Raw genomic sequence first — 19063 nt, 5'->3', positions numbered from 1 at the left:
ATTGAACCCACAGCTGCCCCGGGGGCCACGGCTGTGCTTTATGTCGTTTACGATGTGGGTATCACTGAAATGTCCTTGCCGTGGCAGGTGACATTGCAAGTCGTGAGAGGGAGGAGAGGCTGTCTGTGGTGGGGCAGGTACGTGACAAACTGTGGCAAGTGAGCCAGCCTCGGCCCCTCCATCCTGCGTCCTGCGGAGCTAGGGCGAGCAGCACGGGCCCCTCGGACAAACACCGCCGCGTGCCCCACGGTGCTCCTGACCCGTGTTCGCCCTAGAAGCGGGCAGTGGCTTTCATTTTTCCTTGCCTGAAGCAAGTGTTGATTTTCTCATTCTGTCTTTCCTGTGAGCTAGAGAGGCATTTCAGTAAGCCGTGACGATACTGTAGAAGATCCTGGCGGGGGGTGGGGGGGCGGGGGGTCTTTGGGGACCCACAGTGTTGAGTTTTCTCATCCGCCATGTCCTTGGGGCCAGAAAGGGTTGGCTTTGCAGCATGTCCCTTGCTGTACAAGTGCTCACAAAGAGCTGAACTCTGGTCGGCGTCCGGACCCATCCCCAAATACGTCCTCTCTGCTCTTCTCGGGAAGCACGGGGCGGGGCGCCAAGGGTGGCCGTGCCGCTTCCGAAAGTTGCTACCAAGGAAGTCGCTCATAAGGGACTGAATTACCGTTCCCCACGGTGTGTGCTGTCAATCAGACCTGGTGTGAAAGCGTGGAATCCCAGTGACCGACGAGACAAAGGAGAAGCCAGGGCCCAGGGGTCCTGGCTCTGCTCGGTGTCCACAGTCAGCGACCGACGGGTCCGCGAGGAAAGCGTGCCTGGGGCAGGGCTTCCCACGCTGCCTGTCACTTGAGCTCGGCTCAGAGATACTGTTCTTGCCCTGCCCTCTGCGGACTTCGAGTTCTGGAGCTTGAGCTGCTCACCTCCTCTCCCTCCGTGTCTGGTGTCTCCCTCCTTCCAGTTACCCCTCGATCACGAGTGTGCGTGTGCCGGCCGCCTGCTGGGGCGCCCGCCGGGGGGGGCAGGGCAGGCTCCCACACTCGCGCACCTGCTGAGCAGTTCCCGGGGGCCAGGCGCCGAGCTGCTGAGACCAACAGGGTGCAGCATTCCTTCCCTCTGGGGAATTTCTGAATGGGCATTCATGTTCCCCCCTCCCCAAAAATGCATCAGCTCTTGTCCTGAAACTAGGTAGCTTACTTTCAAATCTTTAAAAGTTCTCTCCGGGCTTCTTGTTGAAACTACAAAATGGAGACGCTGACCGGCAGCATCTTTGGCCGTGGCCAGTGACAGGGATTTGATCACTCCTAGAAGCGTTCTCAGGAGCGTTTTCCCGAGAGCCTGTTCCCATTTGGGAGTGTCCGAGCATAGAGTGCCGGGACGGCTCCCTCACGGCCACGGGCACAGCATCAGCGCCGTCACCTCGAGCCTGTGTGTGTTTTTTTTTTTTTTTTAAAGATTTTTTCTTTATTTATTCATGAGAGACAGAGAGAGAGAGAGAGAGGCAGAGGGAGAAGCAGGCTTCCAAGGAGCAGGGAGCCCGATGCGGGACTCGATCCCAGGACCCTGGGATCATGACCTGAGCCGAAGGCAGACGCTTAACAACTGAGCCACCCAGGCGCCCGAGCCTGTGTGTTTGAGAGTCTCCTGAGTGGGTCCTGGAGTTCCCGCGAGCCGGCGCAGTGTGCGGCTGACGGGCTCCCTCGGCGGTGGGTGTGAGCAGAGCTGCGTGGAGCGCTTGCTGTTGGGGCCGGGCTCCCGTGGGCAGCAGGCGCTTTGAGAGCAGCCACGGGGCACAGAGGTGGAGCGGGGCTCGGCGCACCCCACCTTCTCCGTCCCTCTGCTCTTGCCTGTTGGTTAGGAATTGATGAGCTCTGGTTGCGGTAAGGTCTGATCTGTTGTATTTTGTCCTGGCTTTGAAGTAAAAGTTCATCAGACTTTTTTAAATGTGGAAGTCTGGACAGTTTTTGAGAGGAGAGACCATGTATGCTTAGAAAAGATCAGGAAGAGATGCTTTGCTGGAAAGTGTAGGTCAACGTGTGAAGAACGTGTTCTCATTGTGTTCTTTTTTCGTGTCCTCCTGCCCTGGAAATCCAGTTTCTCCACAAGTTGGAGAAGATAAATAGAGGTGGACTTAGAAGTCAGTACGAGGGCGGCGCCTGGCTGGCTCAGTCGGAAGAGCATGGGACTCTTGATCTCAGGGTCGTGAGTTCAAGCCCCACATTGGGCATAGAGCTGACTTTAAAAAAAAAAAATTCAGGGTGGGGGGATGGATTAGCCTGGTGATGGGTATTAAAAAGGGCACGTATTGGGGCGCCTGGGTGGCTCAGCTGTTAAGCGTCTGCCTTCGGCTCGGGTCATGATCCCAGGGTCCTGGGATCGAGCCCCGCATCGGGCTCCCTGCTCCGCGGGAAGCCTGCTTCTCCCTCTCCCACTCCCCCTGCCTGTGTTCCCTCTCTCGCTGTGTCTCTCTCTGTCAAATAAATAAATAAAATCTTTAAAAAAAAAAAAAGAGGGTACGTATTGCATGGAGCACTGGGTGTTATACGCAAACAATGAATCATGGAGCACTACATCAAAAACTAATGATGTAATGTCTGGTGATTAAATAAATACATAAATAAATAAATAAATAAATAAAATTCGGTAATAGGTGGTCCAGGTTTCTTCTAAGTGTGGAATGAAAGGAATGAAGAGGGGGTTCTTTTCTCTCTGTCTTTGCTTAGATAAGATACCAAAAGTTTCCTTCTGGAGTTTAGCACACGTAAATGGTATTTTCTACAGAGCTGGCCTTTTAAAATTTATTCACAAAGAAGGCATTAGGCGAGGACTGTACATGAATACCTAGATAAAACATCTAATGATTTCTACTGGAGGAGAGAAGAGAATACAAAATTATTTTAGCCGGTGCAGCACAGTGAACAGGGAAGAAAACATACTGTGTTCCCCGCTGCCAGATACGAGGCAAAGAAAAGCATTTAATTTAGAGCACTGGAGCGTTCCTTGTGCTGCACAAAATTCGGTCCATTAGGGTCACGTTGTAGAAGTGATCTTAGCCCACTAAGTTAGAAACAGGTGTGGGACTTTGGCTTCATGATTTTGACTTGTTTTTTCCTTCCCTTGTGGGCACCAGCAGATGGCTCTCTTTCTCCAATATGTCCTTTAAAAAATAACTTGAAACAGTTTTGTCCCGGTGGCCCTGGTCCCACAGGGTCCCTGGGTGTGGTCCGGCAAGGTGTAGCTGAGGGCACCAAGCGGCATTCAGGGTATCCTGCATGAAGCCCCATCACACCGACCAGTTCCATGTTGTCTCTCTTCCGTGTGGGTCCTCCCCAGCTCCTTTCACTGCGAAACCTTCTTTATTAATTGTTTTCTTTTCTTTTTGTTTTTGTTTGTTTTTTGTGTTTTTTTTTTTTTATTTAGAGAGAGAGCATGTGCGAGCGGGGGACAGGGAGGGGCAGGGGAGGGAGAGAGAGAGAGAAAATCTTAAGCAGGCTCCACACCCAGCGCAGAGCCCCACGTGGGGCTCAGTATCACGACCCTGAGATCATGACCTGAGCTGAATCAAGAGTCAGACGCTCAACCAACTGAGCCACCCAGGTGCCCGCCCGCCTTTTTTAAAGCAAGCTCCACACCCAATATGGAGCCCAATGTGGGACTTGAACTCATAACCCTGAGATCAAGACCTGAGCTGAGATCAAGAGTCAAGCGCTTAACTGACTGAGCCACCCAGGTGCCAACCCTGTCTTTTTTTTTTAAGGAAAAGTGTGTCCTCAGTGAGTCACTTAAACTAATGCAGAAGCAGTGTGCCCTGTGTTTGCTGCCAGATCCTTGTGTGGCTGGTTTGAGAAGCCGTGTGAAGGGTGGCTTGAAGTGGTGGAAGGCAGGTGGAGGGTGACAGGCGGTGCATACAGCACGTGAGGAAGCTTCAGATTGGGGCCAGCGGATGCGTGGTGCTCAGTGTCCACTCAAAACATAGCCGCTCTGTAGGGAAGTCCTCCCGCGGCCCCAGAACCACGCGGGCCCCTGTGGGTGTGTGCTGGCCCTGCTTTGAGACTGTAATGACAGTTCCGTTAGAGAGGCCTATCTGTCGCAGGTTTCCCCGCCCAAAGATAACGTTACTGAGCGGGGCTTGTGAACGTGTGCATGACGACCGGCATGAAAACAAGTGCTCAACCATCCACCTCTCAGTCAGTAAGCCCGGGGATCCAGCCTCAGGTGTCTGTAGGTATGTGGGTGACTTTGAAAATTGGAAGGTGCCCAGATGCTCGAGGTCAGGAAACGGGGCCTCCTCCACCTCCATTCCCCGTCCTGGGTCGTGGGATCATAGAGGTTCTCCCTCCACTGCGGTGGCCGCACGTCCCCCAGCCGTCAGGGCAGGCGAGGGACCGGCCGGTTTCTGTCCCGGGTAGCAGTCCGTAAGGGGGCTCACTTGGTGTTTTCAGCACACGGCTCTTGTCTTTCCAGAATTGAGTGGGTGATGGACAACAACACCACGGTGAAGATGGTGCCCATCAAGATCGTGCACTCGGAGAGCCAGCCTGAGAAGGAGAGCCGCCAGGGCCTGACCCGCACCGCCGAGCTGCCCGCACTGCCCAGCGGGCTGGAGAAAGACCAGATCAAGACGCTCAGCACGTCCGAGCAGTCCTACTCGCGCTTCTGCCTGTACTCCCGCCAGGGAGCCGAGCCCGAGCCCCAGCGCCCCAGCGCCCCAGTGCCCGGCACCAAGGATGGCGGGGCCTCTCCTCCCGGCCTCAGCTACGTGAAGGCCAAGGAGAGGACAGCCGAAGACCTGAAGTCGGAAGAGCTGGCCCGGGAGATTGTGGGCAAGGACAGGTCCCTGGCCGATATCCTGGACCCCAGTGTGAAGATCAGAACCACCATGGACCTCATGGAGGGCATCTTCCCCAAAGACGAGCACCTGCTGGAAGAAGCTCAGCAGCGCCGGAAGCTGCTCCCCAAAGTCCCGTCTCCGAGAAGCACGGAGGAGAAGTGAGTAAGGCTGCCTTCCATTCTGCAGCTGGCTGAGCGTGCTTCTGCCCTCTCCGCAGCTCTCAGGCTTCAGGGGGCAAGGGGCTGGTCCACGGATCTGTTTTCACGATGGCTTCTCGGGGGCACGTTTTCATAAGCACTGCCCAGTGCTTGTAGCCCATGTTGGCTGTTTTGGGACCCTCCCAAAAGAGCCACTGAGGCCCGATCCTGCAGATGCCACCTTGGGGGCCTGGAAAGATGTGAAAATACCACAGTTCCTGCGCATTCTTAGCTTGAGGCCCATGTGGTTCAGGGTGATGCCCACAGGCTCCTTTCTCAGCTGGGCCACTGTCTCCCCCCAGGGGACAGTTGGCAATGTCCAGAACGTGTTTAGTTGTCACACCTGGGAGGTGCTGCCGGCATCCTGTGGGTGGAGACCGGGGAGGCTTTCGACAGCCTACCGAGCCCAGGAGGCCCCATAGCAGAGAAGGCCCCGGATGTCCGTCCGTGCTTACGAAGGAGGCTCTGTGCTCCTGGTTATGGAGCACAGTGAGTGGGTGCATAGCCATGGGCGGCTAGACTGTGCTTTGCAGCCTGTCTCATTCACGGGCTGCCTGCCCGGGCCTGTGTGGTCGCATCTGTCCTGCGGTGTCCGCTGTCTCCGTAAGCACCCTTCACGGACAGTAGGTGGGAGCGCCAGTCAAATGCGGCACAGAAGGGCAACGGGGGCGAGGCGGACCCGAGCCAGGGGGCGCGGACGTGGCGGCAGGTAGAAAGGTGCAGGTTGCATCTGGGGCCTCGAGGCCTCCCTTACAGGTAGCCTGTGTGCACGTACTCCTTGTGGACCTCAGGCTCCCGGCGAAAGCTCTCCCTCTACTCCGTTCCCTCCCAGGGGGAGATTTTTATTTTTTATTTTTTATTTTTTATTTTTTTTTTAAAGATTTTATTTATTTATATGACAGAGAGAGACATAGCGAGAGCAGGAACACAAGCAGGGGGAGTGGGAGAGGGAGAAGCAGGCTTCCCGCTGAGCAGGGAGCCCGATGCGGGGCTCGATCCCAGGACTCTGGGATCATGACCTGAGCTGAAGGCAGACGCTTAACGACTGAGCCACCCAGGCGCCCCCCAGGGGGAGATTTTTAGACATCCCTGCTTACTTGACCTTTTCCCCTTTTTAAAAAACTGTATTCCGCAGACTTGAGGAGTATCCATTTGGCGACACATTTTTTAGATCTAACACTGTCACCTACTCCCCTGCCCCCTGTGGCTGTCTCTTGCCCCTGGCTGTTGTCCTGGTGTTGGCCCCACCGTTTGCTTGTCACAGAGCAGGCCGTGGGCTGGAAGGAGGCGTCTGGGCATGGAGTCACGGCCGATTCAAGTTCTGACCTTGTTCCCCAGGAGAGAGGAGCCGGCCGTGCCGGTGGCCATGTCCCTCGCCACCAACTCGACCTACTACAGCACGTCGGCCCCCAAGGCAGAGCTGCTGATTAAGATGAAGGACCTGCAGCAGCAGCAGGACCCAGAGGACGACTCGGGGAGTGACTTGGACCACGACCTGTCGGTGAAGAAGGTAGGAAAGCCCGTTGTCAATGACGGCGTGCTCGGAGGCCGGCAAGGGGCAGCATGGGCCCCGCGCCACCTGTCCGCAGGCGTTTGTGTTCAGCTTTTCTGCGGGACAGTGACATTTGGGGCAGCAGTAGTAAGCCCTTCGTGACTAAGTTGTTCCACAATTGGGCCTTTTCCCTCACGGTCTCCTTACCGTCTTTTTTTTTTTTTTTTTTTAAGATTTTTTTTTTTTTTAAGATTTCATTTATTTTGAGTGAGAGAGCGTGAGCAAGTGAGGGAACACAAGCAGGAGGAGTGGGAGAGGGAGAAGGAGACTCCCCGTTGAGCAGGGAGCCCGATGCGGGACTCGATCCCAGGATCCTGGGACCATGACTTGAGCCGAAGGCAGACGCTTCACCGACTGAGCCACCCAGGCGCCCCTAAGATCTTATTTATTTACTTAGAGCTGGAGACGGAGGAGGGGCAGAGAGAGGAGCAGATTTCCCGCTGAGCAGGGAGCCCGACACAGGACTCGATCCCCTGACCCTGTGATCGTGACCTGAGCTGAAGGCAGACACTTGACCGTCTGAGCCACCCAGGCACCCCTCTTTACCATTTTTGTATAGTAAGATCCAAGGTCATATTAAGTGGGGACCATTCTCATTCAAAAAGTTCATATGATATGTCCCTTCTATCCCATTTAAAATCTAGGGACTAGGGTGCACACTCGTGCTCACTTGCTCTCTCTCTCTCAAATAAATAAAGTCTTTTAAAAGATAAATAACAGTAAACTCTAGGGACTTAATTGTATGACCTCTAGCAACTCACATGTTCTCCCTGCCTTCCCTGAGCGGGAGCTTACATTCAGCCAACACAAAAACACGTATACAATACACGGTCAGCTCACTACATACAGCCTGCGGACCAGACGTGGCCCACCACCTGCTTTGATAAAAGACCTTTTATGGAAACACAGCCACACTGATCCGCTCATCTGTGCGCCCTGGTGACTTTTACACCTCAGCAGCAGACTTGAGTGGTCGCCCCTGACCGTGCGGCCCTGTAGACTCGAAGGTCTTCACTGTCTGGCCCTTTACGGAAGGAGTCTGCCAACCCTTAGCGTAGTACCTTGCACGGTAAGAGAATTAAAACACGATGAAGGAATGGAGCGAAACAAAGGAGTGTGATTATAGCGGGCCCGGATGAGGTGATGACTGAACGCGAGCAGGGTGGTGTGTTGAAGGGTAAGCCGCGTGGGTGCCTGGGTGCGCTGCAGGGAGAGGGGCCTGCCAGTGCTAAGGTCCTGAGGTTGGAGCCTCACGACATGTTGGAGAAGCAGCAGGGGCCAGTGGTGGGAGCTGTGTGGACGAGGAATGGAGGATGGGCGATGAAGTCGGAATGAGGTCAGGGACTAGTGGGCGCCCCGAGGTTGTGCTAGGGACAGAATTACTGCTACAGTATCAATGTCATCACTGCCATATTAGCGTTGGATCTTCGTGGCATGTCAGCATGCCAGACCTGTGCCGTCTAGGGGGTTACCTGTTTTTCTAGGAAAACTTAAAAATAAATAAAATGGCGGGGCGCCTGGGTGGCTCAGTTGGTTAAGCGACTGCCTTCGGCTCAGGTCATGATCCTGGAGTCCCAGGATCGAGTCCCACATCGGGCTCCCTGCTCAGCGGGGGGTCTGCTTCTCCCTCTGACCCTCTTCCCTCTCGTGCTCTCTGTCTCTCATTCTCTCTCTCAAATAAATAAATAAAATCTTTAAAAAATAAATAAATAAATAAATAAATAAATAAATAAATAAATAAATAAATAAAATGGCATTAAATAAAATAAAAATTTAAATTAAAATAAATTAAATTAAAAATAAAAAAAATAGCATTAAAGGGATGAGGGACTTGCGAAAGAAAGTCTGTCTCAGAGGGGACCATGTACTGTTTATTCCCAAGGCTTGAGCCTGTCTAGTAGTAGGAAAAGGAAAGGAGGGAACCAGCATTTTGTTAATGTTTTCCATATGCTCAGCACTTTGGAAAAGGACTTCCATAAAAAACACTTATTTATTTATTTTTTTTTTTTAACAAAAATCTTTGCAAAAGATTTTGCTGGAAGTCTGCTTGTATCGTTAGTGGTTTAAAAAATACCACGGGTTGATTTCAGATATAATAGAAGAAATATCGTGACCCATGCACAAAAGAAAATTACTTTCAGTTTGGGAAACAGTAGCTTTTTGGTTCAAGGAATTGAAGGAAATGGAAGATTAAGCATTTTGGTCCTGGCTTAGGATTGCATTTTCTGTTGTGGTTGATGTTGTTGTTTTTTAAATAAAGAATCAAAAATGGTTTTAGTTCCTCTCATAAAACTAGAAGAATAATGTACACTTTGCACAGTTCTAATTCAGTCCTGGTCGTAGACGTAGATGACTGTGCGCTTTACGATGTGCCCTTGTTCCTCGTGCTATGATGAATTTGAGGGGCTCCCTTCATCTCTGTGGCACTTTCTCGTTTTGCTTTTGGGAGGCACAAGATGCTGGGGCACCGCTTCCCCTCAGATGGCTGCTTTGGGATTCAGCTGAGTCCCTGTGGGGTACTTGGGTGGCTCAGTCGACTGGGCGTCTGCCTTCGGCTCAGGTCATGATCTCAGGGTCCTGGGATCGAGCCCCACATGGGGTTCCCTGCTCAATGGGGAGCCTGCTTCTCCCTCTCCCTTTGCGCCTCCTCCTGCTGATGCTCTCTGTCTCTCAAATAAATAAATAAAAAATATTTTTAAAAGAGAGAGAGGTGAATCCCTGTGAACTTGCCTCCTGACAGTGTGCCCGCCCCGCCCACCCCCCGTGACTAAACTCTTAAGTGGACCGACATATTTTGCTCAACATGCACCTGTCGAGCGATTACACCGTAGATGGCAAGTGCTAGAAATCACAGTTCTGCGCCGTGTTAGTGACTCGGGAATCCCGCTTTTCGGCTTGGTTTGACAAAGGCGATTGCTGCCGTGTTTGCAGCCTTCCTTCCAGGACACACAAGTATACTATGTCATGTGGTTGTGCGACGTGTGCACAGGGGAAAGGAGGAGGTGCAGGCGGGCCATGACCCCGAGTCCGCTGTGTGCCGGACATTCCCCGAGGGGCCTCGGCTGTCATGGTCACAGCATCCCTGTGTGCTCACAGAGCCAAGTGCCGAAGCGGGTGAGCCCGAGTTTTAGAAGACTAAGGACACAGGCAAGAGAGAACGGAAGGCCCCGTGCAGGCAAGCAGTGAGAGCATTCTGGTGTCTGGTTGGAAGCATTATGCTGGGAAGACTGATGAATACGTTTTTGTATCTGGGGTGGCTCAGGCAGACTCTGCTCAGAAAGTGCCCTGGTGGAGTTATGAGGTTCTTCAGGAGAACCAAACACACTCATTGGTCACCGTCTAGAATCTCAGGGTTACGGTTTCTCCCTGGACCCAAGAGGTGGGCGCAAGGCCCAGAGAGGAAAGACCTCATTTTCCCACGGAGTGGGACAAAAGTTAGGTGTCTGGGGCCACCTGAACAGAGGTAAGAAGCAGCGTTGCACCTGCTGTGAGCCCTGGGGGCTGGTCTCTGCCACCAGTCGCTCTCGGCCCAGGCCTCCCCGAATGCCACGGGCTGCAAAACGGAAGCAGGTGGGCTTGCGTGAGGCTCATCTGATGTGGCGCGTGAGGCCTTCTGCACCGAGGCTGGGGCTGAGAGTGATTATTTCCTGTGCTGCCGGGGCCAGGCCTCATCCCAAGATCTTTGAATTCAGTCAATGTCTGTGCTGCTTATAATGGCCCTTTAAGGAAGAAGGGGAGGGTCTTTCTAATAAAAACTTATGCAGGACCTATAAAGCAATCAAAGGAATTTGGGCTCCTTCCAGAACGCCCAGTTTCAAGTTAGCTCAGCTGATACTGCAGGTTTGAAGGCACGTTTTCATGCATTGGCATGAAATCTTCGTTACGATAATTGCTGAAGAATAATGACACCGAAGAATTACCAGTAACACCGGCCAGGCCTCATACATCCACAATCCTCTAAATTGCTTGAGGTATTCATTCAGGTTAGGATTGGCTTCAGGCAAGAATTTGGAAAGTTCTCCATCCCTATACTCTGTTTTCTTTTTCTCCCTCAAGTAACGAATATGTGCAAAAAAGCCATCTTAGCTGTGGGATTCAAAGTTGATTTAAAGCTTCTCGCCGGATAGGTAGGGACACAGATACGCAAGCGTGAGCACACTCAGACTCCCACACTCAGAGAAAACATCAACGAAATGGTAGACACGCACGGTTTTAACTGACTGAGGGAAGAAAATGCCTTAACTTCCTGAGCAGCCCTGAGGAAAGGCCATGGCTTTCGGATCTGTGGGCTTATTTTTGTGTATTTGTGTGGACCCATAAATGCTAGATGGAGATTCTCCGTCAGTGCCTCGTCCTGAGACAGAGCTACCACGTGATCAGCTCCTACAAAGCATGCCGTGCTATGCTCGTGGTTCAGCGTCTTTCCCGCCGCGGTTGGACTTTGCCCACCTAAATAGTTATTGGGACAGGCGGTCTGGACCTGACCGTTGAGTGTTCAATCAGGGCAGCTTCTCGCCGCTCACTCCCAGTATTGCTGATGCCTGCTGAGTACGGGGCACCCACTGGGGGCTGCTGGGCTGCGGCCACGTGCAGGGATTTCATTCAGTGTTCACATCAGTCCTCGAGGTGGGGGTTTCTGTTCCCCATGGAGCTGTGGACATGGTCCTGGAGAGCGTCAGGAGACTTTGCTCCCTCCGGGCATGTGCCTTCTCTCCCGCAGGCTCTGTAGGCTCCCTCTGGGGTCGGAGTTTGTAAACTGCCCTGGGACAAGGGACAGCGGCACGGGTGACTTCCATAGGTCCGCTTTATATAGCGTTGCTTGTTACAGCAGAGTGAGCTAAAAGTCCTGATTGGACTTGAGTGTTCAAATGATACCATCTTCATTCGGGTCAGTGCACCTGCGCGCTGTCGGTTTTCAGTCTCTTTTGGGGGCTGGCCCAGCGGAGTGCTGGCATCACGTTGGCTCTTTGGAACTCACCAGGTGGGGGCGAACAACCCATTGGTTCTGCTCCGGGTGGACCTAATGGCAGAGAGATGTCCGTGATCGTCAGCCAGTGGTTTTTCCTGGGCAGGGCTCACCCGTGGTTCTCCCTGAGAGCCATCCCTGTAATTCTTCCCATATGTAACAGGAGGTGGATATCTTTGCCATTCATGTCAGACCATGTGGCGCCGCATCACTTTAGGTGGGCGGCCGATGTATATGTTTTAGTTTTTATGTTTGCCCTTTAAAAACTAATCATTTAAAGGGCCGGTGGGAGAGGAGAGTGGGGAGTTCGTATTGAATAGAGCTTCAGTTGGGGAACATGACAAAGTTCTAGTGGTGATGTTTGCACAACCACGTGGACGTACTTAATGCCACAGAGCAGTACACTTAAAAATCGGTAAAATGATCAGTTGTCTTCTGTAGATTTTGCCATATTAAAAAAAATGAGTAACTTATTTGCACTTTGGTGATATTCAAGTCAGGTTTCTCTAAAGGACTTTTAATTTGTTTTATTTGTTTTAACTTTTACTGCTTGCTCTATGTAGAACATACTTTTTAATCATGGAATTCAGTACCGGGCATGAGACTCAGTAGCTTTTGTACATGTGAGTCTTTAAATGGGAAAATTCCAGGGGCACCTGGGTAGCTCAGTCAGTTAAGCGTCTGCCTTCAGCTCAGGTCATGATCCTGGGGTCCTGGGATCAAGTCCCACTTCGGGCTCCCTGCTCAGTGAGGAGTCTGTGTCTCTCTCTCCCTCTCTCTCAAATAAATAAATAAAATCTTAAAAAAATAAATAAATTGGGAAGTTCCAAAGTATGAAGCACAAAGTGTCACGTGGGCCCTGAGATTCCTGGCAGAGGTAAAGGGTGAAATGAGGTTTTACTGTGAGTAGCCCCGGAGGGCCAACTCCTGCACTGTCTTCTAGGATACTAACAGGATGAGAACAGGGTGTTTTGTTTTATTTCTCAATTAAATGCCAGTGATGTCACCAGGAGTTATCCTTCCCCTGGTCTTATAAATCCTCTATTGTTTGATGCAAGGTAAAGTCTTACCCAGTTCAGCTGAATTCCACGCAGGTCCCTTAAGTGAGACCACAGGGTCTGCCGCAGCGGCTAGACGGGCCGGGTTGGGGCCACCCTAATGAGCGTTTGCACACCACCCTGTGTCCCCACAGCAGGAGCTCATCGAGAGCATCAGTCGCAAGCTGCAGGTGCTTCGGGAGGCCCGGGAGAGCCTGCTGGAGGACATCCAGGCCAACAGTGCACTTGGGGATGAGGTGGAGGCCATTGCCAAAGATGTCTGCAAACCCAATGAGTTTGACAAGTTCCGGATGTTCATTGGGGACCTGGACAAAGTGGTGAACCTTCTGCTGTCGCTGTCCGGCCGCCTGGCCCGTGTGGAAAATGCCCTCAATAATTTGGACGACAGTACTTCTCCTGGTGACCGGGTAGGTACAGCGTGGGAAGGTCGTGCGCGGGGTGTTGTGAGTTCACACCGTGAAGCCTCGCACAGCTCCTAGGCAGCCCGTCCAGAGCTCTCCATCTCTTTTCAGGGAACGGACACAAACAGGTGCTGGCGGGGCGCACGGGGCCTCGAGCACCGTTGTCATTGGACGGCGGGGCTGCTGTGATGTTTGGGAAGAACTGGGGGTTCCTTGTGACATCTTTTCATCCGTTCCCAGTGATCCTTACTAGTAACGGTCTCTTCCTCAGAAATTGTCTTTTTCACTTGACTACGTGGAAGTGGCGCTCGGCTACTCTGACAGATTACAAGCACTCAGTGATCGTGGAGTTCAGTGTTGTTGCTGCTTTTAACAGGGGTGCACATGGCAGTCTGGAAGGAGCCGAAGGACTTGTCTGCCTTTTCTCCCTTTCTTTTTTTTTAAGATTTTATTTATTTATCAGAGAGAGAGAGAGCACAAGCACGGGGAGCTCAGGCAGAGGGAGAAGCAGGCTTCCCGCAGAGCAGGGAGCCCGATGCGGGGCTCGATCCCAGGACCCTGGAATCATGACCTGAGCCGAAGGCAGACGCCTAACGACTGAGCCACCCAGCTGTCCCCCTTTTCTCCCTTTCTTGAGGTGTGCAGCTTGGAACATGTCTCTTAGTGGGTTTACGTTTCGGTTTTTCACGTGCAAAATACGGGAAGTCATATATGCCTCATTGGCTTTCCTTCCTGGGTCAGATATCAGCAAAACGTTGAGTTTGATTCAGTGAGTAGGCCATCAAACAATCATCTTTATTATTAATAAGACTCCTTGGCTTCTCTGAAAGGGGAGCAGAAGAGGCACCCCTCTCCCTTACTCCACGTGAGAGTGGTGTCGGCCACATAAATCTTCTAGAGTGTGCCTTTCAGACCGATGTAGTTCTGTGCTTAGCTAAGTAACTACCATTTGAACATACTATATAAGCATTTAAGAAATAACTGGGACCCTTGGGTGATGTTCAGATTCCATATGGCTGTTTTCCCCATCTTTGCCAGGTATATCTGAAAAGAGGAAAATAACATGAACAGGAAAGAGAGATTTATTTATATGTAACTGGCATATTCTCAAGTATTGATTTAAGGGAAAAAGTAGTATGGTCTTTGCAGCTCAGCCCATCTTTAATCCATCTTTCCCTCTCTTTGTGTGCAACGGACAGAGACTATTTAGAATTTAGGGATGATAGGGGCGCCTGGGTGGCTTAGTTGGTTAAGCGTCTGCCTTCAGCTCAGGTCATGATCTCAGGGTCCTGGGATCAAGTCCCACATCGGGCTCCCTGTTCAGCGGGGAGCCTGCTTCTCCCTCTCCCTCTGCCCCTCCCCCTGCTCCTCCCCCTGCTCATGCTCTCTCTTTCTCTCAAATAAATAAATAAAATCTTTTAAAAAAAAAATTGAGGGGATGCTAGAAGGAGTCACAACAGTAAGGACCATGCCCGTGGTCCTCCTGGATACCAGACTGTAGGTATCGTACATTGGTGGCCCTCACCACATCCTGGGGGTCCCTCCGAATGCGGTGTCTCATTGCCACGGCCAGGTGCAGTACAGTGGTCCCGTGTCCAGCATAGCTGCCACTGGAGGGGAGTCTGTCAGGCAGTCGCAGCTTGGGGAAGCTAAGGTTTTCAGAGGCGGACATGGTAGCCAGTTAAAAGACAACAGAGGGAGGTTTTATAAGGCTCCCTCCATCTTTCCAGATAGAAAATGAATACGCGGGCTGAAGCAGACACATCTGGTCCTCCCCGCAATCTCTGCAGCTTCCTGTCACCAGTCAGCCCAACTGATTTTAACAGCCCAGGCGGACTTCTAGAATCCGTTAACATCTGTTTTCCTTTGCATTGGAACAAATTTGCTTTGCCTCCCCTCTTTCCGCGTCTGTTAGTTTGACGTGGAGATGGAGGTGTCCCGCGGGGGTGGGCAGGATGCCCCGCACGGCGGTGTGGTCCCGGGTACGTCCTGGAAAGCCGCACATCAACAGCGCTCTTCCTGCGCGTGGGCGTTTTGCAAAGCGCCGCCGTGTCCTAGATGCTCACGCGTGGCTGTCGGTAACTGTCCGTGGCCAACTTGCAGAGTGGTGGAACACCAGAGTGGCTGTCCGGGTGCCCAGGTGAAGGTCACACCGAGGACACGAACCCCCAGCTGACGACTGGAAGACATTTCGTGCGTTCAGCTCTTCCTTTCTTAGTTTTCATTAAACTCGGAGATGGTCGGGACAGTTCGGTGTGTATTTTGTAGGCAGAGAATGACTCTGAGTGCCACGTTTGGGGACTGGGGTTGTCTGTGCCCCGCCCCAGGGCAGGACGTTTGTAAGGAGTCAGGGAGTCTCCCCCATCGCCCTGCATCTCTTCTGCCTGTCCTCGCTCCCTCACCTGGGTTCTGCAAGTTTGCCCAGAGGCTCTTCTTCCTGCCAGAAGGGTTTAGGAATCCTGCTCTGGAGGTTCTTTAGAATCTATTCCTTTTGCCGACTTCCCCGAAGTCTTGTCACAGACATGTCTCTGACCCACCTGGGATCCCTAAGTCCTGTACACCTTTCGAGCTTCTCGAAAGTCTGTAGTTGTCTGTGGCTGGACTGCTCTTCCCATCACGGCTGTTTCTCTGAGCCCTTCAAGGCCAAGGCCGCTGGGAACAAGTAGAAGCGGGACAAGCCTGGGAGCGCTTACGGGAGGGCTGGGGCCACCGAGTGCGCTCCGTCCCCGCCCCAGGTATTCCCGTGTGGACGCCATGGGATCTCTGGGCCCTGACTTCGGCGTCCCAGGACCTGCCAGCATTGTGGAGCTGGTGGCCGCAGCTCTTGCCGTAGCCCTGCTCCTCAACGGGCTCGTTTCGCTCTCTCTCTCCACAGCAGTCGCTGCTCGAGAAGCAGCGGGTGCTCATCCAGCAGCACGAGGACGCCAAGGAACTGAAGGAGAACCTGGACCGCCGGGAGCGCATCGTGTTCGACATCCTGGCCACCTACCTCAGCGAGGAGAGCCTGGCAGACTATGAGCATTTTGTGAAGATGAAGTCCGCCCTCATCATCGAGCAGCGGGAACTGGAAGATAAGATACACCTGGGCGAAGAGCAGCTGAAGTGCTTGTTCGACAGCCTTCAGCCCGAAAGAGGCAAATAAGAGGGGCCCTCCCTGGCAGGGGACAGAGACTGGCCCTGGGAGCTCTGTTCCTGAGGATGCAAGTAGAAACCCCAGCCTGTATTTATAATCTCCTGTAGCGCAAATCCTCCGGTAGCAAAATGGCTGTTAGGAAAGCAATAACTTCCGTGTGTGTTTGCGATGGTTTATTTAATTTTTTAGTTTCCCTTCTGAATGCGGAGCAGAATGTGTCACCGTTAGCCATTTTTCCTTTGCAAGTTAGCGCACGTGGCAGTGGGCTCCGGTGGACGGCGACTCGGCGCAGTCTAGACTGTGGGCTCTGGTCGCGTGGTGCATGCACGGGGTCGTTTTCACGGGTAGGTCTGCCCTTCCTCCCATCTTCACATCCTGAAGCAACCGCTCGGGAAGGAAGCCGAGCGAGTCTGTAAGGTGCATGAAAGGGGAAACCCTGGCGCACGTCTTGTCCTGTGATTCATCCAAAGCATGGGCTGCCACGTGTTCTCCCTGTTCGTCCGATGGTGTGGACCATTCGTTGTCCCTCCTTCGTTGTCCCCCAGCAAAAACCACGATGATCTGTGATGCTCATGTGTTAACATTTTGGAAAGGTGAATCGTTTCCGACTGGTGAAAAACCAACTGTGAAACGAACAACCTACGTGTTGGGTTCACTCATTCTAAAATCGCCACTTACACAAAGAGTGTGCATGCTTTAAAACACACGCACAAAACAAATAGCTTTAGTACTGGTATCACGGTTCAAGGGGTGTTTCCCTGCAAAGTGAAATTAACTCGGTTCATAGTGTGTCCAGTAGTGTGATGTGCTTGCTAGACATGTTTCCTGAGAGCAATAGCAGATTTCCGAAGTTACTTTATCCCCAGAACACTTATTCAGTGTGCATAGGGTTTTTAATGATCATTGGCTATTTGTCTCTTTAAATCTGCTACCAGGCCATAAGGGTTACAGTCCATTTACTTGTAAGAACCTTTCCTCTGGTTTTTCAGAGGTCCTATGGACTCTACAACCCCTAAACCTGATCTTCTTCAGCCACAGAGTTTATAGATTCTGTGCCCTTTTTACTGGTTGAAATGGCAAGATTCTAATGGAAGTCTATTCACTAAGAAAACACTGTCATGCTGTCCATTTCCAGTGGACAAGTCACAGACTGGGAGAAAAGATTTGCCAATCACATATGTGACAAAGGATCTATATAAAGAACTTACAGAACTCCACAGTAAGAGAACAAACAGCCCAGTTAGAACGTGGGCAAGAGACTTAACTTGGCGCTTCACCAAAGAGGATATATGTACGCATGGCAAATCGGCACGCGGAAAGATGTTCAACCACCGATGGCTTGGTTATAACGTATGTTTTATCTACGTCGTTGCAGACCCGGTGTGCTGCTTACAAATGCTCATCTGATTCAGTGCCTGGTAAATGGCAGGAGAACCCCTTGGATAACTTCATGTTGAGGTGATATCCGGATATTTGTTTGATTGAGGGATCTTTTAGATCCTCGTTTTCCCCGTATTGCCATAGAAGTTTTCCAACAGGTGGGGAGACGTCCCTTTGTCAGCACTGACCATTGCCTTACCAAAACACACGTGCGCAGCAATGTCTTAACTGACTGGTGTCTATACTTCCTGAGCCAGAGGGGGGTGAGCTGGACTCCTGAGCCACAGCATGGGTGTCTGTGCCCCCCATAGAGGGGTCCAAACTGGCAGGCTTCAGTAATGCAGGCAATAAACACTCTTTTTGGCAAACCCACCCATGCCAAAAAGATAAATGCCTTTTCACAAGTTGTCATTCCTATTGAATTAAGCTATTTCTGACTTGAAAAATCCCCATGCTGCGAGTGAGGTGTCCTCCTTCCCTCCTGGTGTAGCCCCTTGCTGTGAAAACTGGTCACTTCAGAAAAGGTGAAGCTGGCTGTCCACGGACCTCCATCATTCTCCCCCAGGGGGACAACCACAGTAATTTGAGTGCATTTTGCTTTTGATTTTAGACAAAGCTTTTATCTGTGATTCTTTCCCCTCAAATACAGTATTGTGAATCATTTTGATGATAAATATGTAAAATGTGAATAATAGAATTAATGTGTCTGTATCCAGCCTTTTGAGGTCTTTGGAGGACATTCTCTTATACATAGCAATATATAGAGCTCTACTACCCTTTCAGCGAAGCACATGTCACCGTTACTGTCCTGTGCCCTTCCCCTGTTTGCCTCTTCAACATCTGGTTAGCGGGGACCCAAAGATTGCAGTGAGTCGATGTACATAACTTTGTCTATAGCTGTATTATTGCATACTACAACAATCTGGTGCTAATGTTCTGCCCTTGGCATTCTTAGGTGGCGGCTGACTCCTGCCCCCTCTGTCATAGCTCAGCTCTGGAATGCTCTGTATCGCGAGATGTCGGTCAGGGGCGTTGCTGTGGCTTTTATCCTGCCTTCCACTGTGGAAAATGTGTACATATTTCATGCTCAACGCTTACCACTTACCTCTCAGCACATCGTCCTGCTTGACTTTAGCAAAATAAATAGTGTCTTTGAGTGAATGGAGCATGTCTCTGATTTACCTATGTTACATCTTTTTTTAAGTAATCAGACTGTCCTCACCATATGTCAAATCCGGATAAATTGCGGGATTGATTATTTGTACGTGTGTCACTGTATGTCATTGTAGCCATAGACGTTGCCACGGTTCTGCTGTGGGACAGGCAGCTGTGAAACTGCATTGTGCGGTAAAGGATCTCTGTAGCTCATGGATTTGTAGACCGTCATACTCTCTGCTCCATGTGCCTGTCATCTTCCTCCCGGGACCAGCAGTCTGGCCTGGGGATGTCCGTGGCAGGCGCATGAGAGAACCAACGCAGACACAAAGATATTTTCTCATGGACCTGGTTGTACCACACGTGCGAACCTTCCATTGGGAAAGCGAGTCC

At 51.6% G+C, this 19063-nt stretch overlaps 1 protein-coding gene across 6 annotated transcripts in view; it reads left to right on the top strand.

The window, feature by feature from the left end:
* SHROOM2 (shroom family member 2) overlaps positions 1-18676 on the top strand; it is a 134974-nt gene extending 116298 nt beyond the window's left edge. For 4 of the 6 annotated variants that reach the window (XM_036092676.2, XM_036092682.2, XM_036092683.2 and 1 more), the window contains 4 exons: positions 4462-4986; positions 6364-6535; positions 12736-13008; positions 15878-18676. In XM_036092676.2, the coding sequence (XP_035948569.2) occupies positions 4462-4986; positions 6364-6535; positions 12736-13008; positions 15878-16144 (1237 nt within the window). In that variant the 3' untranslated portion in view covers positions 16145-18676. The remainder of the gene's footprint in view (positions 1-4461; positions 4987-6363; positions 6536-12735; positions 13009-15877) is intronic. The other 2 variants (XM_036092678.2, XM_036092677.2) reach the window with 2 other exon arrangements.
* The last annotated feature ends 387 nt before the right edge of the window (positions 18677-19063 follow it).

Source organism: Halichoerus grypus, chromosome X (genome assembly GCF_964656455.1).
Source record: "Halichoerus grypus chromosome X, mHalGry1.hap1.1, whole genome shotgun sequence".
Lineage (NCBI taxonomy): Eukaryota > Metazoa > Chordata > Mammalia > Carnivora > Phocidae > Halichoerus > Halichoerus grypus.
Note: the sequence above shows the minus strand (reverse complement) of the source record. Positions and strands in the feature narration are given on the sequence as shown.